Below are 25,926 nucleotides of genomic sequence, written 5' to 3' on the forward strand. Positions count from 1 at the left end.
CTAAGCCTTGTGAGTTCTACATGGCCACAGACAGCAATCTTGCTGCCTCCAGCAGAGTTATCGAGTCTGATCAGAACACAGGTATGGGGACCCTTCTTTTGGCACCTTAGACCTGAGGTGGGGTGTGGCTTCCCAAGAAGAAGATAGACAAGACTTGAGCTGTGCAGGGTGAGTCTGGGTGGAGCAGGGAAGGGTGGGTGGAAAAAGGGGGATGCTGACGCTGAGATGGGAAGGGGAGATAGGAAAACTTGGTCCGAAGGTGTCCATCCGGGTGGCCCCACCCTACCCAATCTAGTGTTCTGGCTGGCAGAGAGTGGATGCCTAATGTGGTCAGCCCCTAAGAAAAGGCTGCAGTTGGGAAACTGACTCTCTCTCCAGATGGCTTCAGTGACTCATTGCAAAGTTACGAGTAAAGATAGCACGGTATGTGAAACACTCGGGTACAGCACGCACTAAGTGTCACCGGTGACACCTAGGACTTTGCCTGGCAGGGAGTGGACACTAAATATTGTTGGATGAATGAACGTGACTCTCTCTTGTCAAGCTCCTGCACTTCAAGCACTGGAGAATGGGAGTACATATTGTTTATACAGCTACTGTGGAGATGTACGCAGCAAGTCCATTTGAACTCCATTCTTCCATCTTGATTTAGAACTCAGCAGCTGCAAACATGGGAGGGTCTGAGCACTGCCTACCGGCAGAGTGCCCTCTTCCCCACAATGCCCTCTCCTTTTCCATTCATGTCCTCACCAAACCCACATACACATATCCAGGCAGTCCTGACTAGCCAACCTCAATGTCCCCCTCCAATCCGTGGCTAGGACTTGAGCCAACGGGACTCTCACCTGGCAGGTAGTATCACCTATGGAGATAGACTCCAGTTTCCAGACATGACCACAACCACCAGGAGTGAAGATTCTTGGCTTTACATAAGTATATATATATAAAGAATTATTTATCTTGTGTATATGAATACACTGTAGCTGTCTTCAGACACACCAGAAGAGGGCGTCAGATCCCATTACAGATAGTTGTGAGCCACCATGTAGTTGCTGGGAATTGAACTCAGGACCTCTGAAAGAGCAGTCAGTGCTCTTAACCACTGAGCCATCTCTCCAGCCCCTATGTGTATCTTTTATTGAGCATTTACTATGTACAAGCTACCATGCCAAGCCCTTCACACACTTGGACTCATTTCACCCTCCCAGAACAACCTAAGAGGCTGATATCTGGCACCTAGCTGGGCCAGAATGAACCAAGTGCCTAGGCTCTAGAAGGAGGCAGAGTTGGGTTCGGAATCAGAGCCTCTCCATGCCCTTGCTGTGTGACCTTAGACAAGTTGCTGCAGCAGTCTGAACCTGCTTCCTCCTCCACAAAGAGAAGATAAGAGAGCCTCAGCTGCTCTGAGCCCCGTGAGGATTAAACAGATAATGGATGTAAATACCACAGGGTGTCAGGCTCACAACCCTTGGAGGTGAGGTCAGGGCCTGCCCTTCCCTCCTTATCTCACCAGCTCCCCTGCCAGGGCTTGCAGGCTGAGACAGACCTTCTCCACAGTTCCAGGCACAGGGCTGGGCCCTGCCTGCACACACACAAAGTTATTGCTGATCAGCAACTTTTCTCTCCTGGGGCATCTGGGCCAGGGATTGCCTTGGCAGCACCAGGGGAGGGCAGTCTGGAGCCAGGCTCCTTCCACCTCTCAGTTTCTGGGTGGCCTGGGAGTTCCTGTTTCTCCTACTTCCTCACCCTGGCTGTGGCTCTCCGCGGGACTCCAGTCTGTCCTGCTTCCCTGGGTCTGAGCTCCTTAGACAGCCTGCTTGTCACTATGACACTTATCTGTCCCTCTCTATAACACCTTGAGTTTTGACCCTGTCATCTGGTTATAGGTCACACATGTGCACGAGTGCATGCACACACACACACACACACACACACACACACACACTCACACTCACATGCACACTACCCTCAGCTCTTCATCCCACCCATTCTGAAATCCCAGGCTCTGGTTTGTCCATTCGGTGCCCCTGAACCTGCCAACCACCTGCCCACAGCAGCCTCTTGCACCTCACCCAGCGCCCCACCCCTCCACCCCCGCGCCGCACACACATCCACGGTCATAGTCACACATCACCCACATCCACACTAGCCACGGCCTCTGCAGGGCCCTGAAGCCTGACAGAAAAATCACAGACACACTCTGACATTAATCAAAGACTCTCATAAATAAATATGTGTAAATCATATGCAAACCAGGTAGGAATTTACATCTCTCTCTCTCCCCCTGATGAGTCAGCACCTCCAGACACCAGGGAGGCTGCCTGCTTGCTGCTCTCTCGGGAGGTTTAGGACAAGAGCCCTCAACATCCAAGGGAGCCCGCTGAATTCACGATCTCAGATCCTAAATGTCCATGCCATCAATATAAATCATGCAATTTGCCACAATGCTTTCTCCTACACACCAACTACTAAAAGCGTTTAATGAGAAACTATGTGAAGCTCTCAGAAGGGTCGTTGGTGGTATGCACACAGCTTACCTACACTCTTCTTCATATTATCTCATCTAGCTTTCACAATAATAGCAATACTCATTACAACAATCATAAAAGTAATAGGTGTTCTTCTGTCGTGGAGGCTTCCACGACGTCCCTGTGTGCGGCTCCCGAGGTCCAGTCTTCCACCCCCATCCCTCCAGGCCCTACCATTTCAGTCCACTCCAGCCTGGCTTCCTACTGCCAGGAACTGCAGCTTTGCCTGAAGGCTTCTGCAGATCTCCTGGAGGCTGCCCTCCCCTCCTAAGGCAGGCCACAAGTGTTGGAGAGTCAGCCCCCACAGCAGAGAGAGGGTTACCCAGCCAGCGGAATGACTAGTGGCAGTCAATCATCTAGTGGTAGAACCCAGATTTGTTCAACACACGGATGCCCCGATGGGCCTCTGCGGGACAGGAGTCCTCGGTGCTAACTAGTAGCTTGCAGAATAAAGCTCCAGCTGTTGGCTAGCCCTCCCCTGCCCCCTTCCCGGTCTCTCCCCCATCCTCCCCGCACCCCACCCCCACTGTTTCCTGGATCACTTCCCTGTGGTCTGCTTTGGGGAAAGTGAAACTAAAACAGCAGGTATAGCAAGCTCTCTTAGTGACCTTAGGAAGCAAGAATGTGCCTTTATCTGGGCCTTGGCATGCTATTCACATTTCCCCCAGGTCTAGCTTGCTACATCCGGCCCAGCATCCTCCAGGCTTCAGCTCCTGCTGCTCCCTCCTTCCGGGGCTCTGCTAGGATAACTCAGAACTCCTGGGCACTCAGCTAGCTCTTCTAGCGCAACCTCTCGATGTAGGTGTGCAGTGGGCTGATCTCATCCTGCAAGGTTTACACAGAGTCCTCAAAGGCCTTTCTCAACCTGGAATCCACGCCCTTCCAGCAACTCCAAGCTCCACTGAGGCCTCCTTACAGCTCTTGATACCGTCTCTATTCAGTCTCTTTTCTTCTCTTCCAAAAAGCACTATGCTTCCTGGGAACAGGAGCCTGGTCCTTTTGTGGTCCATCTCTTCAGTCCCTGGCCCAAAACAGGAAATCAAAACCATCAGTGGAGGGCTAGCAAGATGGGTCACGGGGTAAAGGGGCTTGCCGCCAAGCTTAATAATCAATGTTCAATCCCCTGGGCCTACATGGTAGAAGAAAACTGACCTCCTCGGGTACACGTGTTCCTATAAATACACAGGCAAGCAGGCAGGAAGACATACAAACATACATACATATACGCATGCATACTTTAAATTTTTAATAAAAGAATCAATGTCCTGTGAAGCTGGGCAAAGTGGTACATGTATATATACCAATACATACAAAGCCGAGATAAGACAAAGTTTAGCCTGGGCTGTATACCATACCCTTTCTTAAAAAGGAAAAAAAAAAAAAAAACATCATTATATCCACGCCTATAACTATATGTTTACATAAAATACATCCATAAGTATATGTAACGAGCTGTCACTTTGGCAGATTAATTCAAGCCTCCCAGCCTCAATTCTTCATTTGTAAAACAAGGTAATTAATAGTTGCAAACACCGTTGTAAGGATGCAGCACGGAAGGCCAGGTATGAGCAGGGAGCCCAGCACCTGCACAAAGTAAGCACTCAATAAATCCTGGCTCTTATTAAATAGCGTATGTATGTGCAGAAGGTTCTGGAAAGATAGCACCACAACACGTGTAGTCAGGAGAGGTGAGGCGGAGAGGCTTCCTATTTCAGATACTTTTGGGGTAAAGAGTCTCTACAGATGAGGCTGTGTTGCTTTTATCAGCAGCAGAAACAAAGTTACAGATACTCCTATTGGCCAGAGTAAAAGCTACAATGTCTAGACCACGTCTCAGAAGCCCTAACTTCACAGCCAGCTCTGCCAGAAGACTCTAAAGCCCAACCCCGTAGGGGATGCTCTCCTAGGAATGCGTAAGCCCTCTGATCCTGGCCAGATGCCAGGCAAGCCCCACCTGAGACTACTTTGCTCTACAGAAATGTTTGTTGCTAATACCTTACTTCTTTCCTCCCTTCCCAGAGAAGCAAATCCCAGGACCCCGCAGCGTCCCCATCTAAGCTAAGTCAGGATCTATATTCCCTGGGAAAGGGTCTGGCCTGTGCTGGAACAGTCATCTCCACTAGATTTAGCCTGCCCACTACAGAGGCTAGTATGCCCGGGTTTGTGGATGTCCCTGGCCTTCCCTGATTTTCCCTGCTCCTACTGGCACGAATGATTTCCTCTCCTACCATTCTATTCATCTTCATTTTGGTCGTGGATCAAGGCTATTAGGCAAAACTGAGCCCTAATAGGCCCCCCTCCTAGTGCTCTGGGTCCATTAACCAGCCCACTTTGACGACAAGCAATGACCCAGTGTGAATAAGAAGATCTACCCGCTTCTCTGAAGCGGAAAGCCAGAAACGGCAATATCCTCTCGTCATCCCCCTTTTCAAAAGAAAGCACTAAGCCAGGCATGGTGGCGCACACCTGCAATCCCAGAACCCAGGAAGCTGAGGCAGAAGAGCCAGAAGGACCATTGATTCCAAGCCAGCCTGATTTACATAGCAAGAGCCGGTCGCCAAAAGCTAAGGAAATAAATAAAAAAACTTAAAAGAGGAAAGTAAGTGGGCACACCTTTAATCCCAGTATTGGACATAGGAGGATCTCTGTGAGTTCAAGGCCAGTCTGGTCTACACATCTAGTTCCAGTCGAGCCAAAACTATATACATAGTAAGTGCAAGGCTAGCCTGGCCAAGACTCTGTTCAAACAAAAAAACAAAGCAAAAACAAACCAGGAACTGAGGCGGGTTCTATGGAACCTCGGTAAAAATGGAACCCGTAGAGAAATCGACAACAGAGTCCAGGGAACATGGGCCCATATAACACTATCACAGAGAATGGATTCCATAAGCGCTGCAGAGACCATGCTTCCATCTGGAAAGGGAAGTTTCCCAGTGCCAACGACCCCTGAACCCAAGCTTGAAGGGCATGAAGCAGAGAGAAACAAAGCACTCTGGGAAGAGAGATTCTAGTGCATACAGGCAGGAGGCAGGGGAGGGCCTGGCTGCTTTGGAGAAAGAACTGGTGCTTCTGTGTTCAAAGAGACACGGGACAGGACCTCCAGGTGCTGGGACTTATAGCAGGCACACAGAAAGCCACATGCCTGTCAGGCCGAGCTGGGTCTTAGTGCGAGCATTGTGATTTCAGGCTACTCAAAAAGGATGGGAGCAAAGCAGAAGCCTTCCAGAACGGTAACTAGACGGAACCTATCACTTCCCTTCCTTTAACCTTGGCTTCTGGGAGTCACTGAGGTGCAGGCCCATGGCACAACAGATAAACTGAGGTACTCCACGGAAGAGCACTTCTCCAACTGATAGGAGAATGGGGATGTAAGCCCTTCGCACACCATTCTCAGCCACAGACCAAAATGAAGACCTCGGGTGATTTTATCTGCAATGAGAAGCCCATTCCCAGGCTCAGACAGGTGTTGTTCTGGACTCAGCAGATGTCCCCAAGTCAGACACATGTCCAGAGCTCAAATAGACATTGCCCCCAGGCTGGGAAGATGTTGCATGAGGCCCAGACAGATGTTATGCCTGGTTCAAACACATGTCTTGAGCCCAGACAGAAGCTATCCCGGGGCCAGATCATGTGCTGGGCTCAGCCAGGTGTCCCAGCCTCAAACAGATGTTGTCTCCAGTCCAGGCAGATGCTAGCTTAAATTCAGACAGATGTCTGCCACCAGAGATACATAAAGATGCTGAGAGGTCTCTAGAAAAATACCATTCCTAAATCTCCCACTGCCTCTTCACCTACTAGCTCAAGGTCAAAGAAGGCCAGAGAACCATCCATAGAAGTCACCAAACTGCATCCATGTGCTTCTCCATCCTCCAGCTCCAGGCAGCCACTGCAAAGGAGACAGAGCCACATAGTGTGGTGGTCACAGAGCCACATGCACCACGGTAGGTATAGGAAACCTGGGCTATGTGTGCAGTGGTAGATGATGGTGATGCTCAGAGCACCTGAGCTAAATGTAAAAAAGAGGGACACTAGAGGTAAGGACCTCGACCCCCTCACTGTGGGATTGAAGGGGAGTCCTTTGACCTCATCCCCATAGACATACTTTGCTCAGTGACCAAGCAATCTCATTCCTGGGTTATTTGAAAAGACTTGCTACCCCAAAGCTCAAGTACATGAAGTAAGTGTAAAAAGGGGGACCCGGAGGCTGGTCCAAGGGAAACAGAGTAGGGAGATGGTCCATGCATCAGCTTAGCCTTAGCTGAATGACGATCTTTCTTCTCCAAGAGCATCTTGCCCTGGGTAAAAAGACTGTCCCCCTGGTGGCCACAGTACTGCCATCAGGAAGTTAGAATTTGTCTCCAGATCCGAGAGACAATCTGGGGCCAAGGGTGGAAAAGGCTCTACCTGTGGAGGGAGGAAGCCTGACCATTCCATCTGCACTGAGAGATCTCTGTGGGCAGCTGGCTCATGAATATGTAAATAAAACCACGCCTTTCGGCAGGGGCTGGTTGGGACCTCTCTCAGATCCTTCATGCCCTCAAGAGCTTTCCCTAGGCTGAAGAAGGTGAAGGAGACAAGGTATGCTTCCACACGCAAGAAGGCATCTCCAAAGTGCTATTGTGTCCCCATTACTAGAAATCAAGCCCAAAGACAATAATAAAAAAAAAAAACCAGCACCCGTGCAAGTGTGCGTGTGTGTGTGTGTGTGTGTGTGTGTGTGTGTGTGTTCGTGCACACACACCACTAAATTTTAAAATGTAAAATACAGACACATTAATTCATGGAAGCCAACATACTTACAGTCACCATACACAAAAGTCCTGCAAGCCACCAGCTAGCACTGCAAATACTAAAACACAAGGCACCCTCCGCTGCCCAGTTACCCCAAGTGAACCGCCTACCCCAGCCTTCAGCTGAACCACAAAGCCAGTCCCCAACCTCATTCCTCTGACATTGGGGACAAGGACTTAAACTAGCACTCTCTGCCCTCACCCTACCCTGCTGTGGTGATTTTTGTATCCATTCAAGTAAAATTGAGAAGGGAAGGAGGGAGAAAGAAGAAGAGAAGGAGGGTAAAGGGATGGGGAAGGGGAAGGGAGGAAGGGAGACCAAGTCCAGCCTTTCATAGTAATTAATGCCCTCTAAGCACTGACTGACTTGCAGAGCACATGTTCCACATTACAGAACTATGGGCATGGAAACCAGCTCCGAGATGCCATTCTACTAAAAGAAAAGTACATTCAATAGCAACTAGCCACTCCTGGTTTAAATACTACTGACTAGAAGGACCACCACACACACACACACACACACACACACACACACACACACACACTCACTCAGGCCTGTGGGCTGAGGAGGCAGGGAAGGCAGAGAAGATGCATCCCTCCTTCCCTTCACCAAGCAGAGACTGGAACCCTAAGACTCAGGGGTAGGGGTGGTTGGGCTTTTGGTAGAGGAATCTTAGGGTCTCTAGCGCACAGCAACTCCTGGGTTCGATCCTTTACATGGCGTAAAAAAGTGTGGCGGCGCAATCTCAGCACTCAGGAAGCTGAGGTGGGGATTGGACATCCAAAAAGATTTCAGCCGTGAACAAGCAGGGCAACAAACAGGCCCCAGTGGGTAAGGTCACTCCTGATACCCTTCACCAAGACCTCCGGGTGGGGGTGGGGGGGAGGCAGGTGGGCAAGATGGCTCATCAAGTCAGAGCACTTGCTCCTGAAAGTTGTTCTCTAACCTTCACATATGCACAATGGCAGGTACGCACCCATACACAAACTCACCCCATTCATGCAGACAATAATTAGAAATTAAATAATTAATCGGAGGAACGAGCAGTTTCTGCTCCTACAACTCGCCCAGACAGCTAACAGAGAGCAAAATCAAGTCACATGTACCCTTTCCGAGCTTCCACTGGGTGGTAATCTCATCCCACCTCCTGTCTTTCTTCCTTCCTTCCTTCCTTCCTTCCTTCCTTCCTTCCTTCCTTCCTTTCTTTCTTTTTTGAAGTCAAAACACTTTATTCAGAGGCTCGGGGAAATGTTGGGGGTCCACACGGTCTGTTGTCCTCCACAGGGCACATCTTAGAGGTCACCCATCGCTGAGTCACCTCTTTAATCACCATCAGAGGTCATCCTGCCCAGTTTCTAAAGGAAGCTATGGAGAGGTCAAAGGCCACAGAGATCAGGATACTGAGACTGGCTCAAGATCCACAGGCCCTAAGCCAAGGCCCAGATGAATGTCAGGACCCTGACTCCCAGGGGCTGCTGCTCTCTGAGAAGACTGGCAGAGGGAGAGAAGGCAGGCAGGCCGAAATTGCTTCCCAAACCCAGCTGGCCCCAAATAAAGAGTCTAAGCCCATGGGTAGGAGGACATCCTAAGACAAGGCTCTTCCATCAGCCCAGTAGGTGAACTCTGTCACCCAGTCCTCCCTTTACTCTTCCCAGCATCCCTGATTTGCAAGGGCTCCAGGTGGTGCATCTAGAATCTGCCCCCACACCACAAAGGTTTGCGTCTGCGGCTGAGTCTGCCCTCTGCCCTTCCAATCCTCCCCACTAATGGTTAGAAGAAAGCTCAAGGGGCTCAGGGACCTAAGGGGAAAGCAGCCAGATCCAGCTGCCACCAAGAGACACTAAACAGGACTGCATCCCTCCTCCCTGCCCCACCCCCGCCCCCACCCCCGCCCCAAACTTGTGCTCATGAGTCACCGCACAAGTTGCCCTATCAGGAACATGAAACTGAACTATAACAGTGTGTGCATCACTGCCAGGGTGCTGCCGGTGACAGCCTTAAGAGTGTAGCTGTGTTCACAAGGCAGCCTCGGTGGAGGTCTATGTCTGTGACCTCAGGTTTTGCAGACTGGAGCTTGCCTAGCTCTGACTCCTCCCTACAGAGCCCTCCCCACACCCACAACCCACCCCCCAACCGCCCTGCAGCTCAAAGGCCCCCCACAGCGAGGGCCCCATCTGCTGGAGGTTCAGTGACCTGTGTCAAATGAGCAGGCGCTCGGTCACACTCCAGAGCCTGGAGGAGGCTGGGCACTCTGGGAAAGCGGAGGAGCTCCTGCCTGGGGGCCAGCTGGGCAGGAGCCCCACGGGGAAGCCTGAGACTGGCAGCAGTCTAGCTGGGGAGCTGCCCTGTACGGGCAAGAAGAGGAGAAGGGGGGAGGGAAAAACAACTAAAAAGAAAGAACTTTCCTATGTCCTTGAGGCTAACATTGAGGAGAGAGCAAGTGGACCAGACTCTGGACAGAGCACAGTCTCTTCCAGCTTTCTGGCCCTTTGTTGAGAACTGGTGGTTCATTCAGGGAGTGGATAAGGGTGTCTATGAGATGGTAGAACTCTTTGTATCTGCTCAGGTGGGTAAGAGAGTTCATAGATACCAAAGTGTACCTATTTGTGTGACTAACACTATGTGCCACTCAGGAATCACTGTTATGCGGATGCTCATCGGACTGAGCACAGGGACGCCAATGGAGGAATTAGGGGAAGGACTGAAGGAGCTGAAGGGGCCTTAGCTGGCATCAATAGGAGGGGAGGCCCTTGGTCCTGTGAAGAAGTGATGCCCCAGTGTAGAGGAATGCTAGGGCAGTGAGGCGGGAGTAGGTGGATGGGTGGGAGAGCACTTTCATAGAAGCAGGGTAAGTGGGGTTTGCAGAGGGGAAACTGGGAAAGGGGATAACATTAGAAATGTAAATAAATAAAATATCCAACTTTTTTATAAAAAAAAAAAGAATCTGTGTTTGTTTGTGACCCCAGGGGCCCATATTTTAGTGTCAGACAAGGAAGACCCATTTCAGTCTGTGTGAGCTTTCTATATCTGACCCTGTTTAGACACATTGCTTTATTTACCATCAGGCATTGCTTTGTGTAACTGCATGTTTCCTCTACTCATGCAAGATTATGTCCCTGTGGCGAATTGGTATGCGTGTGTCCCTGTACTGACTTGCATGTCTGTATTTCTATGTTCAGTATATGTGAGAGTGAACATCTCCTGCCGTGTCCCCACCATTCCATGTGCACCAGCCAAGTAGCATGTTCACCCCATGGCTGTGCAGTATGTTTAGAAAGAGGACTTCTCCCTGAGATTGCGAAGGAGACGATCCTAGAGCCATGGTTCTCACCCTTCCTAATGCTGCGAGCCTTTGAATCCAGCTCCTCATGTTGTGGTGACCCCTCAATCATAAAATTATTCTTATTGCTACTTCATAACTGTAATGTTGCTACCGTTATAAACTGTAATGGAAATGTCTGTGTTTTCTGATGGTCTTAGATGACCTCTGTGAAAGGATCATTTGACTCCTAAAGGAGTTGTGACCCACAAGTTGAGAACCACTGTCCTGGAGAGATGAGCCATTCTGGTACAGGTATCTGCCAGGGTCCTATGACGGTCCTCAGTGCCCCATGCAATCTCCAAGAACAAGAAGGAAACAGATACCAACATCTTCTATGGGAAACTCAATTCCTAGGAAAAGTGGGACTCAACCCATCTCACTGTAGACTCTACAATGTAGAGGGTCTAAAATTTCCAATGCAAAGTTAAGAATTTTACCTTTCCTAGTTCATGCTGCTGCTGATCCCTGGGGCAGCATCTACTATGTACAGGAAGGACACTTAAATGACATTCTTCATCACATCCTCAGAGCAATCCTAAGATCCAGGCATCACTGTCTCCTCTGTAAGATGGAGAAACCTCAGCTCCGAGAAGCAAGTGATTCACACAGTCTGCTTGCCTATAGGGGCCTTAGGCTGGGGACCAAGATGCTGAGTAACAACCTAAGAGCTTAGGTACTGCTTTCCTGAGGGTAACTCTCCTCCGCTCAGCACGGACCAGGGAACACAGCTTCCAGGCAGTCCTGACCTGCTCACAAGCATGGCCAGAGATAAGACTGTAGGCCATCTTTACCCTGAAGGCCAAAACTGCCACTTCTTGCAAACTACAGCAATGGGGGTGGGGGGGAGCAGACCGGCATGAGTAAGACTAGCCCTGCTGCATCCTATGAGGATGATGTCATTAGCTCCTCCAGGAGTTAAGGCACAAGCCAAATGATGGACAGAACAGCACCATGCCTCACTGTTCTTTGAGTGGTAACCTCAAATCTGTACAGCGTAACCTGTCTGCTGCTGTCCAGACATTTCCCATCTTCCAGCAGGATCAGGGTAGATGTATAGACTCTCAGACTGTCAAACTTGGAAGAGGAAAAAAAGTAAATTGGTCCAAACCGCACAGCCCACTGAGGAAAGTTAGTTGCCCACCTAGCAAACTGCAACAACAGAAAAGCGCAAATAAAAGCCCTTTGTGTGGGGAGGGGGGCACTCCCTCTATCTCATACCATTCCCTGTTCACCTTAGGGAGACAGGGATACAATGTAAGCCATGGTCAGTCCCAATTTACAAAAAGGAAAACCAAATTTAGAGTACTTTAACTGAAAAACAAGAGGAAGTTCCAGTTTGAGCCCAATCTTCAGAGTAATACAGGCCTGGTTAGGACTGGCATGAGAGACTGAGAGACTTCCGCTGTAAGAATTCAAGCCTTGGTCCTACACTTAGGGCTGGGAGAAAGCTTAGCCAGGTTCATGGACCAAGAGAACTTGGGCTGCCTCAGGGTGACTGCTTCCTGGGCCAAGATCCAGGAAAACCCAGCATCCCTACCTGGGTTCAGATACAGGAACCCATCATAACTCCAGCAGGTAGAAAATGCCTGTTCAGGACTATGGCAAATAGTCAGACAACCCTGGCCTCTTCTTCCATTAGCAGGTGCTTAACTTGGGACATTCAGGGCTCAGAGGACAGGGTAACTCTTGTCACTGTCAACTCTGTCGCAGCCACTCTTAGATGATCTCCACAGCAGCTGCCTTTAGAGCCCTTGTCTGTCTCTGTCTCTCTCTCTCTCTCTCTCTCTCTCTCTCTCTCTCTCTCTCTCTCTCTCTCGTCTTCAAATACATAGGCTTCATTCTACAGTCCTGAGTAGATTCCTGTCCAGTGAGGTCCTAGCTAGGTCCCCAGCTCGGCACCCAGAAATCTTTGAATCACTTTGAAGCAGAAGAAGGTCTAGCAGTGTACAGAAGCCCAGCAGAGGAATAGGCAGAAGTACGGAGGCATGCAGACTGAGGAAGCACACACCAGCTCCAACTGAGGCCCCCTCCACTCAGGATCCTTAGGAGAGACACAAAACAAGGACAGGGATGAAGAAGTTGGCCGCATCCCACTGTCCACTTCTCCAACAAGGACACCTCGAACTCAATTCCCTATCAGACAAGTCCGAGTTGACTCCACGGGAGGCTAGACAGCTGCCAGCTGCCAGCTGCCAGCCTGCACATTGGATTTCCGAGGTGCCCAACTGTCCTTCCCTAAGTCAGTCCACAAATCCTATTCTGCAAGTTTCCGGGCGGCATAACCCCAGCACAACCAGCGCTGCCGACAGACCACCGGTTCCAGCTGGGAGGAAAACAACACGAAAAGGCTACAGCAGCGCAGGACAGGGCCCAGTGTCCATTCCCCACCCACTGGTGGCGCTTTCTCTGGAACCAGTCTCCACCCCGAGGTTCTCTCATTCCAGAACCCTGGAGCCCAACTGGTTCCTGGAGCTTGCATCTCCGCGTACAGGCTCAGCGGCTCACTGTCCTGGCTCAGCACTGCCCACGCGGTACTCACCTGGCCTCGGTGCCCAGGGAAAGGAAGGCGAGCCGGCGAGAGGCGTGAAGCCCAAGCCGATCCGAATCTGTCCGTGCCTGCTGCACTTTCAGGACTGCAGAGGTCCAGCTAGTTGTGGCGCTGAGTCTAGAGGGAGTAGAGGGAAAACCAAGACCTTGGGAGAACGCGATGCGACCTGGCAGCCGCAGGAGGCGAGGCCCCGGAGGTTAGCAGCCGCGCGGTACCGAGCCGGGAAGCCACGCAGCTTCGCTCTCGCTGCAGCCCAGACTCGCGGGATCCTGGCCCGCAGGCAGAGGCGCAGCGCAGGGAAGAGTGCGGGGCTGAGTCTCTGCTCGGAACCCGAGCGCCTCCCGGAGCCCGCAATCCCCCGCCCGCCCCAGTGGGATGCAGGCGGAAATTGAGCTTGTGTGGAACGTGGGGACCGACCGGGCTCCGAGTCTCCCGCGCTGCGGTGAGAGCGGGGCCCACGCAGCCGGGACCGGAGGGGGTGCGGTCCCAGTGCCACCCCCGCGCCACTCCCCACGTGGCGGCCGCGCCCCCGGGGCGTGAATGTGTACGCGGGCGGTGGTGGTGGGGGTCATGAATGAAGCCCCAGCGGCCAATCAGCACTGCCGGCGCGCGGGACCCCGGGAGCGAGACCCAATAGCGAGCTCCGGGTTGCAGGCCCCGGCGGCGGGCGGGCACGGGGGGAGGAGGCCGGGGCCGGGAGGCGGGAGGCGGCTCCGCGGGCAGCCAATGGGCGGCGGGCGGGGTGGGGCTCCGGAGCGCCCAGCGGGTCCGGGCTTTAAGCCGGCGGAGCGCGGCGGCGGGGCCCGCAGACGGAGCGAGGCGGCGGCGGCGGCGGGGCGGCGCAGGGCGCGGGGCGGCATGGCCACCACCGCGCAGTATCTGCCGCGGGGCCCCGGCGGCGGAGCTGGGGGCACAGGGCCGCTCATGCATCCCGATGCCGCCGCGGCGGCGGCAGCGGCGGCCGAGCGGCTGCACGCGGGGGCCGCGTACCGCGAAGTGCAGAAGCTGATGCACCACGAGTGGCTGGGCGCGGGCGCGGGCCACCCCGTGGGCCTAGCGCACCCTCAATGGCTACCCACGGGAGGAGGCGGCGGCGGCGACTGGGCGGGCGGCCCGCACCTGGAACACGGCAAGGCAGGCGGTGGCGGTACCGGCCGAGCTGACGACGGCGGCGGTGGCGGCGGTTTCCACGCCCGCCTGGTGCACCAAGGGGCGGCCCACGCGGGCGCGGCATGGGCACAAGGCGGCACAGCGCACCACTTGGGCCCCGCCATGTCGCCGTCGCCCGGGGCCGGCGGGGGTCACCAGCCCCAGCCGCTCGGGCTGTACGCTCAGGCGGCCTACCCCGGTGGCGGCGGCGGCGGCCTGGCCGGGATGCTGGCGGCGGGAGGCGGCGGCGCGGGACCCGGCCTGCACCACGCACTGCACGAGGACGGCCACGAGGCACAGCTGGAGCCGTCGCCACCACCGCACCTGGGCGCACACGGACACGCACACGGACATGCACACGCGGGCGGCCTGCACGCGGCGGCGGCGCACCTGCACCCGGGCGCGGGCGGTGGTGGCTCGTCGGTGGGCGAGCACTCGGACGAGGATGCTCCCAGCTCCGACGACCTGGAGCAGTTCGCCAAGCAGTTCAAGCAACGACGCATCAAGCTGGGCTTCACCCAGGCCGACGTGGGACTGGCGCTGGGCACCCTCTACGGTAACGTGTTCTCGCAGACCACCATCTGCCGTTTCGAGGCCCTGCAGCTGAGCTTCAAGAACATGTGCAAGCTCAAGCCGCTGCTCAACAAGTGGCTGGAGGAGACCGACTCGTCCAGCGGCAGCCCCACCAACCTGGACAAGATCGCGGCGCAGGGCCGCAAGCGCAAGAAGCGCACGTCCATCGAGGTGGGTGTCAAAGGCGCGCTCGAGAGCCACTTTCTCAAGTGTCCCAAGCCGTCTGCGCACGAGATCACCGGCCTGGCCGACAGCCTGCAACTGGAGAAGGAGGTGGTGCGTGTCTGGTTCTGCAACCGGCGGCAGAAGGAGAAGCGCATGACCCCCGCGGCCGGCGCGGGCCACCCGCCCATGGACGACGTTTATGCGCCTGGGGAGCTGGGGCCTGGCGGGGGCAGCGCGTCGCCACCTTCTGCGCCCCCGCCACCCCCGCCGGCCGCGCTGCACCACCACCACCACCACACACTGCCCGGCTCTGTGCAGTGACCCTGCGGACTGGGTTCCCCGCCGGCGCAGCGGTGCCTCCGGCGCGCAGTTAGCGCGCGCGGCCTGGACTCTTTTTGTTGTTTATTCGGTTTTGCTTTGGATTTTACAAAAAGGAAAAAAAAAAAAAAAAAAAAAAGCTCAGAAACTTTTAAACAAAACCAAACACCCGGGACCGACCCCTCTCTCCAGCGAGCGGCGAAAGGCGGCCGAGAGGCTGTGTCGCCCGAGTCCCGGGAGAGAGCAGCGGAAGATCCAGAATGCGCCAACTCACTCTGGGCGCCCTGTGCCCACTGCCTGCTCCCTATCCCCATCCCCTCGACGACCCCCGCCCCTGCCCCTGGGCTGTTCGGGGCCGGATCCCGGCAGCGGCCTCCCCACAGCGAAAGGTAACGCGGTGCGGGGTTAGGGATTCCCCGGGAGAATGGACGAAGAGAGGAGAGTCCCCAGCAGCTCTCCCGGGCGCGGACTCCCTGTAGCCTGCAGGTCACGGGTGGGGGCTGTCACTTTATTCTTTCCGCGCCTCTTCTCTCGCACCTGGACGCGCCCCACCCCCTCACCTTTTCTCCGGGCTTGGTTTTTTACGGTTTTTATTTATTCGTGGAGCCTCTCGGCTCCTGGGGTCCTTCTAACTCCGCCCGCGCCCTTAATTTAAATCGCTGTATGCTGTATTTATCGGGGCCCCAGAGGGGAGGCCGCGAGAGCCGCATCTGTGTATAAAAGCAGGAAATAGCCAAAGCTTTAATCTAGCCTAATTTATTTTCCCTTTCTCTTCCCCTCTCCTCCTTCAAGAACGCAAAACAAAAACAAAAAAAAAAAAACTAACAAAAAAATTTTTTTTGAGTGTTCATTTTTCGTTTCGTTTTACCCGAGCCCTCGGCTCGGTTCCTGGCCTAGCAGAGAGGGTCTGCGCTCCCACGCACACCCGGGTGGGAAGGGGCATCTCCACCCGCAAGACCGAGCACGCATCGCGGGCCACTGCTTCCCCGCCGGGCCTTGCCCCTCCTGGCCTTAACGAACGAAACTTGGAAAAGTTGGAACTATTTTTTAACTAGCTGTAGAAATAAACCCGTTCCCCCCAAGAACCTTGCGCCTGTTTCCCTACCGCTTCCCCCTGCTCTCTTTCCGGCCCCCGCGGGATGCGGGATGCTGGGGGAACCCTGGGGAGAAATTCTCCAAATTTGGGGTGAGGTGGGAACCATGTAAATATGTGAGATATGTACACACTGGCAGGGGGGGAAGAAACACTTTGTGCTTGGTTTTTATTTTTTGGTTTTCTGGGTTGTTCTCCCTCCCCATCCTAAAGGGTTTGTATGCCCGACTAAACCGAAAAAGATATTTTAATATGGTTTCCTAATTTCTGACCCATCTCTATTTATTTTCTGGATGTGTTTGGAGCTTCCCCCTTCACCATTTCTTCATCTGTTTGTTAAGGTTTCAGCTTAAATTTTGTTTTTATTTTTTATTATTTTCAGAACAATGTTTTGGTCCATTCTCTTTGTATCTTTATTGCAAAAAATAATAATAATGTAGACTGGGAAGTTCCCTTTATATTTATGTTATAGTAAATATTTTATTACTCACATAAACATGTACCCCAGGGCTGTGTCCTGTTCTCTTTACTGCTAGGGCTGGGCTTGATTTGCAGGAAGCGGTGAGAGTCCCCAGCCTGTTCCTCTCCTGAAGTTCTGGGCTCTGAAAGGAAGGGAAACACCAGCCTCCTTCTCGGTCAGTAACAGGACTGCCTGCCTGTTGCTTGCTTGGTCAGCAGTTGGGCACCTGGCCCAGGTACAACAGTCTAGCAAGAATCACATCCTGTTCCCATTGCCTTCAAAGACCAGACCAGGGCCTAGGATAGTAAAAACCCTTGATAACATGGAACCTGGGGTCAGCCATGAATCTGGATACAAGCTGACACTCTTCTCAGCCAAAGCAGCAGATCGCCTCTTCCTGGATTACCAGCCTTGCCTCCCGTGCCTGACACCCCAACCCCTAACTTTGATTTCACCTTGTGTCCCATGAACGGGGTCCAAGCCAAGTTTCAGAGTTATAGGGCAACTGGAAACCTAGTCAGGGGCTTCCTACCCCCAATTGGCTCCATCCAAACAAATGGTACCCAAGCCCACCTAGATACATTGGACTTCTGACAAGTTCGGTCTGAGGTCCATTCAGTAGTCCGGCAGAACTAAGTCCGCTTGGGAGGGAGTCTTGCCTATTTGCCTTGGGCAAAGCTAGCTCTGCTTTGCAAACTACCAGTCCCATACACTCTTAGTGGTGGAGGCATAGACTATGCTGCAGGAAAAGCTTGTCATAGCTCCTGGGTAGACAACTAAGAACAGCAGGGAGGGAGAGATGAGTTTGCTGTTGAAAGGGGGAAAACCAACATTCTGAGATGTTCTCAATGCTTCAGTGGCCACATCACTCAGAAAGTCTCCATACTGGGGACAGGTCTCAAGTTCAGCTCAAAACCCAAGGTAGCATCCAGTCAACATAATTTTTTTTTTCCCTTTAAAACATCCCTTCCTGTTTCTTCCATAGCACAGTTCTTTTCCCTTCTCAGGAAAAATACAAAGTTCTTACTCTGTGGAGCAAAGTTGAAGGCACTGTGGGTTCGGCTGGGGAGAAAGTTGTAGCCCAGGCGAACCTGCGTGCCTGGGAAGGCGCTCACGTCCAGGTCTTGGGAAGCCCTTGGCTCTAGCTAGTGGACTGGGTGATGCCCAGAGTCAGGTATTCCAGGACCCCCAAACCTGTGGTCTTTAGCTGGGCTGGCACATCAGTATAACATACAAAACTTTGATGCCGTCCCATATTCCTTCCTACCCCCTAGTTCTCCCACCCCTAGATTTGTCCCTGACTTGGGGAATGGGGCCGTCCCAATATGGAAGCAAATGAAACTTGGCTTTCCAGTCCCTGCCCTGCCAGCCCAGAGCCTCTGCAGGTTTTGAAACTGGGAAACTGGAAAGGCCTTTCACAGGCCTCTTCTCTCCAGTTGACACCAATTGATTGATTGATTTCCTAATTGTCTGCTTAATCTTGTACAAGAGGGTGGGCTTATTATTGAAGCAAGTCAACTCAAAAATAGCAAAACAATGCAGCCCCCCAAGAGCCAGCAGCAGCTGAGGGATAGAACAAAAAGAAAGAGGGGGAGGGAGAGGATCCTGCACTGCAAGGGTTTGGCTTAATGAGATACCAGCCTGGGATCTCTACCCTGCTTCAGGCAACCTAGGAACCCAAAGTCCTAACCCTTCCACAGAATAGTTGAAGAAAGGCACATCAGTTGTGGGCTTCTGGGTTTCTTGGATGTAGGTCTACCTGCCTGTGCCAGAGTTCCTCAGACTTCGGTCTGAGAAGTGCATCCTTCCATTGCAAACTTGGAACTTCTGAGGCCATCTCTCACCCTTGACACTCAAAGTTATTTCCTGTAATCACAGAGCAGGTCAGTAGAACTTGACTGGTTGCGTGAGAAAACATACCTGCTGATATTTGTGTCTTCTGCTGTGTGTGTGGGAATCCATGACTGGTCCCAGAGCCACATGGTACGGGGGAATCCATCTTATTACTGGGAATCTGATCTAGAGTATTTACAGGAGTAAGGGCCTCTTAGCGCTGGAAAAGGAAGGAAGGAAGGTAGCCATTGTGGTCGTTAAGGCAAACCCAGAAGGCACCCTGTCTTGAGCACCAAGCCCTTCTCCCTCATCTCCTGCCGCAGGTTATACAGGCTTCTGCGCTGCGCGGTATGAAGTCCAAGCCGTCACCCTTTTGTCCCTAGAATTCAACTCAGTGTCCACAGGTCTACCCGACTCCTAATCATAGCTCCCAGCTCGGAGCTACTTGGAAGTTCCTAGACAGGTTCTAGGTCTGCGTAAGAGAAAAAGCAAGGCAATGTGAGCCACCCAGGGCCAATCTTCTTCCTTCCTGAACTTTTCACAGTAGGACTTGAGCCCCAGAAAGGAGAATCACTTAGGCAGAGGGTGAAGTGGGAGGGGTAATCTAGCCCAGCTACCCCCAGAAGTTTAGCCAAGAGGATCTTCCCAGAGTTTCAGGTTAGAGGCAGCTTAGAGACACTTCAGTTCCTCACCCAGCGGTTAGTGTTTCTCAAGTCTCGAGGGCTTCCCTAGTGCCACTCAAGACTCCATGTGGGAGGACTGCCCTCTATTGGTCCCTGAGCTGGGACATGACACCCAGTCATCAAAATGACCTAATTGTTGCGCATGCCCTTCTCCCAAGTCAACTTCAAGGTGATGGCTGATGGTAGGCTTTGCTAGCCAGAGCAGAGGTGAGTTTCAGGCCCCAAAGGAGGCAATCCTGTTTCACACACAAATGTGCTGGTTTGTGGTCCCATCCCTTTCCCTCTTCCACCCTGCCCACTCACACAGCCATGCTCAGAAACCCACTACCACATGCTGCCTCTTTCATCTCTCCTGCCCACACACATCCCCACCTCTCCTCTCACCAGCTCAACAGCTTACACACACACACACACACACACACACACACACACACACACACAGACACAGACACAGAGCCTCACCTACACCACTGTTTGGCCACCCAGACCCAGCTTTCTGGTTGGTACTGAACTCTTGGGAGTCCAGGCACCTGACCCCCGTACTGTGTAACTAAACACATTACCATCTGCTGTCACATTTAGCCAGACCCTCTCCTTTCCAGGTTTCTAAGCATTCACCCCGCAAACCACTTTCTAAATCCATCCCTGTCCGACCATCATTGCCCCAGCTCCTCCCAGATCTCTCTCTCTCTCTCTCTCTGCTCCTTTCCGATAATTAAAGTTAGGCTGTGTGTTTGTATGTATGTGTGATCTTATTTTTTAAACACACACCCCCACACATACATATGCGTGTATATATACAAACACACACAGCAATTAGCTCCAGCCTCCACCGTCATGCTAGAACAGTAAAACCTCGTTATGCACAGGTCCCCATGCGCCCCTGTGATGAACCCAGATTCACCTAGTCATGGGCTCCTGATCTCTCTCTCTCTCTCTCTCTCTCTCTCTCTCTCTCTCTCTCTCACACACACACACACACACACACTCTAGCATTTCATGAAGTAATACCCACTGTATACTCCAAGAGTAGATAACCCACCCCCTGCTTCCCACTTCTCTTCAGAGAATCTTAATGGACTCTCCTCAAATGACCCAGGGCCCCGGAGCACTGTGCTTACAACCCTTCCCCTGCCCACCCCATCTCCATCCACACAGCAGTGGACACAGCTCCCTGCTGAGCCTGACCAGGGTGGGTCTGGGTTTTATTAGGCTGCAGAGACAGCACGGAGGCATATGGTCTCGTACACAAGAAATAATGTTCATGTTAAATCAGACCTCATGCATAACGCATGAGCCTGATCTCACATTATTTTGGGTGTTCGTCAAAATCAGTGTTCTTTCTTGTAAGGACTCCTGAAAAGAAGGGAAAAGAGCGTTGGCTAATTACACCCACAGCCCGGACCCAGGGATCCCAGAGCGCCCTGGGAGCCTCCTCTGCCCCACGTCACCCACCAGTGGGTCCTGTCCCTCTCTCCCACCCTATCTTCCCACATGGAAAGAGGGCTTGCCTCGGGTTTGTAGCAGGCATAAGGCCCCGTGTTATTTTTATTTCTTTTCTCTCGGCTCTCTGTCCCTGGAGGGTTCTGGGGAATAGCGGTGGCTCCGTTGCTCTCTCACACCCGATTCATTTGCCGTTTTATGAACTCCCGGTTGATTCATCGCCTCCCTAAGTCAATGACTCACTCCTGATGGCTTCTCAGAAATCCTTCTTGAAGGACTCCCGGTTATTCAGCTTTGAGCGGGAGCCTGAGCCGAGGTAGACCTGGACCTCGCACAGCACAGTCCCTGCTCCCTTGGCCTGGAGTCACCCTGCTTGGGTTTTTGCAGAAGCCGAGCTGGGGAGGACGGAGTACTCCCTCTATGCAGAAGCTGGGAGGACCTACCCAAGCTGGGAGGACCTACCCAAGCTGGGAGGACCTACCCAAGCATCCCAGCCTGTGGCAAAGCTCCCTTCGGCATCCGTGGATCACCTGCCGTCTATCCTCATCAAAGCTCCAAGAAACTTGCCGTGACTGGGGAGGCAGAGCACAGTTATGGGACCTGAACCGACAACTCACTCACGTTTCCATGCCTCAGTTTCCCGGTGTGACGCTAATGGCCGTTCTGTACTGTAGAGTTGTTTTGAGAATTAAGTGGGATAATGCTCAGAATACTTAGCATAAACGATGAATAAATCAAAATCGTTTTATTCTGAGGCCTGGGTTCAGAAGTTAGCATTCAAGGAAGGACACCATAAGGTGGTGTTCCTCTACCTCTGACCAGGGACCCCACTTTTTCCAAGGACACTTTTATATAATATACACCCATCACTCACCTTACACTTTATGTTGAGTGCCTTACACAATATAGCCCCATTTTATAAAAGAGGAAGCTGCAGCCAGGAGAGTGTTAGCTTAGTCAGGGCAGCAAGATTAGTAAATGCCAGCAATTGGAATAGAAGCCATTATATCTGACTCCTGAGCCCCAGTTTGTTTTATGCTAAGGCCAATGGCAAAATAGTAGTCAATGTTGAGTGTTTGTTCAAAGCAAGAAAAGGAAAGCCCCAGAACGCAGGCGTGGAAATCGGGAATCAAGGTTGTTAGAGCCAGCTAACTGGGTAAAATCTACGGCCCCCTCTCCACTACCCAGAATCAAATAAATCCCAGGAGGCTAAAGAAAGTTGGATAACTTGCCAAGTTAGGAAGATCAGGAAGTCCCCCTATTTGGCCCTCTCCAAGCCTCCACATCACTGAGCAAACACATTGTAGCCAAGGATGGAGACCTAACATCTGCCCAGGCATTCAGCCTCATGGTCCTATCCACTAGCCGTGAGTCTTACAGAAAGTTCCTTAAGTTCTCCATACCTCGGTTTCCTCTTCTGTAAGCCAGGATAAGAACAGCATCAGCCCCACAGAACTGCAGTGAGGACTTGACAGTTGAGAGGATATATAACATGAACACTCAGAGCCTCCCGCATCATGAGTACCATTAAATGTTAGCTGTAAAAAATAATTTTATATGTACAGTGTGTATTAATGCTGAGCTATTGCAGAAAAAAAATGTCAAGTGCTTCCCCTAACACTCCTGCCTTTCTAAAATGATTTCATTCATAAAACCACTCTAGGATAATTAGGTCTAAAATCCCCATCCCCATTCCACAGGTGAGGACACTGAGGCCCAAGGATGGTAAAGGCCTTTCTCAGAGGGACCCAGAAAATCAATGACAGGCGCAGTTCTTAAGCCTAGTGCCTAGTTCCAATTTGTGGCAAACCTGCTCCCCCAACCATGTCTTCTGAGGCTATAATACTAAGCCCTGTGTGGCAAGGCTTTGTGCTGGGCTCGCAGAAACAGCACCCAGACAGAGGCATTAAACTGAGCCAGGACGAGTGGATAGAGGTTTGCTCAGGAGTCCCTGGATCTGGGCCTGATCCCTGAGACAAGTCCCTGAACCCTCAGACCATATCCACTCACCCTTCCTGAATCCTGAACCTTTCCGCCTTTCCCACCCTGTTCAGGACGCTCCTCTAGCAGGCCGTGGCACACTTTTGACCCTAGCACAAAAGATTCAGTGCAGGGCTCACGGCCTCTAAACCCGATGGAGTCCCAAACTATGAGATTAAAAGTCTGACTGAAGCTTCCTTCAGGTCTCCGTGAGTAGTTTTACTGCAACCCTAGCCAGAGGTTAAGCAGAGGTTAACCAGCCTCAGACATTTGGGGTCACCAAATGGATCATTTGTCACCTTGGACCTCAAACTAGGAAGTAACCATTCCTCCATTCACTTATCCATCAGTCCGTTCTCCAGCCAGCTACTCCTCCATTCACCGAGCCACCCACCTTTGCATGCAGCCATTCACCTACCTACCTATTCAGCTACCCACCCATCATCTGCCATCCATTCATCCGATCTTCTTGCTTAACGAATGTCAAGAAGGCTGATGGCCTCTAACCTCCACGCTCTTCTAGCTTTGTCTCATTCCCTTCCTGCCCCTCAGCCATATAGGGTGTTTGAGAAAACGGTGTAGAAGGTAATGATGAAACCTGTTGTCATATCTACGAAGTTGTGTGAGTCCAAGTGCTGGAACTTTCCACACTCCCCTCCTCTCCCCAAAGAAGCTATAGTTGATACAGCCTGTGGCAAAAGTCTAGATGGCCTTAGTTCTCATTTCTTACCCCAGGAATGTCAAGTTCTGGGCTAAATGTAAGGGGTTTCAAAGGTCACTGGGAAGAAGCAGCCTAATAGCATAGCCTCTTTCAAGGCCAGCACTGGACTGCCTTTTTCTATCGAAAATGCCAGGCACCTCTAAACACCAGGGCCCTGCGGGGTGACGTTCTGTTTCCAGCCCTGTCAGTACCGGCATGCGCACTGGGAGCAAACCCCTGCGAACCCCATCACCTCAACTCCTACCCGTGCAATATGGGGGTCTTTGGCAGTTTTGAGGATGTCGCCTGCCCTCTAGCCTGGGTGGGCCTGCTTCTTTGACAATGGGGCTTCTCTGAGCAGCCCACACAAGAAGAAAGATAGGAGATGACGTGGTTGGTGTTCAGGGCCCTGAGGACTCAGCTCGAGCTGCTCAGCCCCCCTCCCCTGACACAAACAATCCTCAGTTACCTCCCCCTCCTGCTCCCCAGAATCTGGGCACAGCTGGAGCCTGCTATGCCCTAGCCACCCCATGAATCACCGCTCTATGGTCCACGGGGGAGTGGTCCAGGGAGCATCCTACGCTTGCTCGGGAGGAGTGAGGGCCAGAACTGCAGCCCTCAAGCAGGCAGTGTCCACAGAAACAATGGGGGCCTGTGGCTAACAGGCGGAATGCAGCTATTGTCCTGCCCTGGCCCCCAACCCCAAGGCCCCAGGTCCCCAGGCCAGGCGGCCTGGCGTGAATCAGTGCGTCAGACTCTCGTGTACCAGGGCTGGGCACACATGACCTGCTGCTTACCTTCTCTGGGTAAGCAGGAGGGTAGGCTGATGGGCCAGACCCCCACCTCTACAGCCAACCTCACAAAGGATCCTCCTGCACAGAATGAGAAGCGAGATGGGACCCACGGGAGTAAAGGCAACCTCCAACCTACCCATCCCTAGGATGCTTGAGACCAGCAGCTCTGAGACCCAAGCTATACATCACAGTGGGGAGGAGACCACATTAGAATAATGCAGGATTAGAGTGGGGTTGCTATAGCGACGTATTAGGGCAATACATCTAGGGAGCCCCAGCCCCTTGGTGATGTATGGCTCTGCTCAGCTGTGGGGAGCAGGGGGAGGGGACCTGTCCCGCCCCTCCAAGGGAGAGCAGACACCGAACACTCTTCATTGGAGGAGAGCATCTGCGTTAGACACTAAAAATAAGCATCTGAGGACCCCGTCAAGACTGAAAAGTGTACCCTGCCAACTGCCACTGTCCTGCATATTCAACTTGATGTCAACTTCAAATCTCAGCTCTAACCATAGCCTCAGCCTCTGCCATCCCTAACCCCAGCCCATGAAGTAGCACCAACCCTCCAGCCCAGCCCCACCAGGCTCCCACATTTGCTTCATTGCTAAGGACTGGTCCCATACTGTCTCCCTGAGTATCTGATGGGACTAGATGTGTGTGTGTGTTGGGGGGGGGGGGGGATCAAGGGTCAAAGAAAAGAACAGAGCCAGACCATAGTGGTCTGTGACTTTAATTCCAGCCCTTACACTTGGAGGCAGAGGCAGGCAGAACTCTGAGTTCAAGGCCAGCCTGGTTTACAGAGCAAGTTCCAGGACAGCCAGGGCAACACAGAGAAATCCTGGCAAGGGTGGGGATGGGAAGGAAGGAGAAAAAGGTTAGGGGAGAACAGAAGGGAAGGAGATGGGCAAGCTCCTGGAAACCTCCCTAGTAAAATCCAGAGTCCATCTTAGGCAAGTGCTCCCTCCTCTCCCAGTGGCCTTTGTGCTGACCCCTGGCACCCCATTCTGTCTAATCCAAGTCTATCTAGCATCCCTGTGTATGATCTCAGGGCTATAGAGAGGCTGAACAGGTGGACCTACTGGACAAAAAGAAGAAGAGCCTGCCAATAAAGAAAGACTCAAAACCAACCAACCAAACAACAGCCAAAAACTTTCCCTTTCCGATAATGTTTGTACAGGTATGAGACAAAGTCGGGTGGCAGGCTGCCTCCTAAGCACACGCTCAAGTCATTTGTACTGGCTTGCTCCCCTCTGAAGCCCTGCATCTCAACACCTTAGGGACATCATGGAAGATTCTCTAGAGACAACACCCATTGCTACATTTACCTTAGAATTGTAGTGAGAGGGGAAAGAAAGAGAAACCTGTTTCAGAACCAGACTGGCTCTCTTGACGTTCCATGTATATTAATTCCATCTATGCATCGTGCGTGGGCATATGTGTTGAAGTGCATGTGTGCAGGGTGTATGTGTACATGTGTGTGCGTGTACATGCCCTGCGTCCTCACTCATTGCCTTTCCAGTTTATTCATTGAGTACAATACTTATACAAC

General features: G+C 52.4%; 1 protein-coding gene and 2 long non-coding RNA genes across 4 annotated transcripts in view; 1 reads left to right on the forward strand and 2 right to left on the reverse strand.

Moving 5' to 3' along the window:
* The window catches only part of Gm2164 (predicted gene 2164), a 134,563-nt gene extending 120,735 nt beyond the window's left edge, over window positions 1-13,828 (reverse strand). Inside the window, exon 1 of the long non-coding RNA NR_168006.1 lies at window positions 13,181-13,828. This is a non-coding gene — a long non-coding RNA (predicted gene 2164). The remainder of the gene's footprint in view (window positions 1-13,180) is intronic.
* A 158-nt stretch (window positions 13,829-13,986) lies between these two features.
* On the forward strand, window positions 13,987-16,996 carry Pou3f1 (POU domain, class 3, transcription factor 1). Its single transcript, NM_011141.2, has one exon. It carries the CDS (start codon window positions 14,048-14,050, stop codon window positions 15,395-15,397), a length of 1,350 nt encoding a protein of 449 aa, NP_035271.1. The 5' UTR covers window positions 13,987-14,047; the 3' UTR covers window positions 15,398-16,996.
* A 3,638-nt stretch (window positions 16,997-20,634) lies between these two features.
* Gm38545 (predicted gene, 38545) lies at window positions 20,635-24,533 on the reverse strand. Of its 2 annotated transcripts, none has more exons than NR_168614.1 (4): window positions 24,384-24,533; window positions 22,310-22,444; window positions 20,975-21,478; window positions 20,635-20,819 (listed from the first exon to the last, which is right to left on the reverse strand). It is a non-coding gene; the product is annotated as a predicted gene, 38545 (long non-coding RNA). The 2 variants fall into 2 exon arrangements; NR_168615.1 differs by having other exon boundaries at window positions 20,975-21,574.
* Between the last annotated feature and the right edge of the window lie 1,393 nt (window positions 24,534-25,926).

Source organism: Mus musculus, chromosome 4 (genome assembly GCF_000001635.26).
Source record: "Mus musculus strain C57BL/6J chromosome 4, GRCm38.p6 C57BL/6J".
Classification (NCBI taxonomy): Eukaryota; Metazoa; Chordata; class Mammalia; order Rodentia; family Muridae; genus Mus; species Mus musculus.

Coding starts and splice junctions, on each gene's coding strand:
- Pou3f1 (NM_011141.2), top strand. CDS start 14,048: ATGGCCACCACCGCGCAGTATCTGCCGCGGGGCCCCGGCGGCGGAGCT.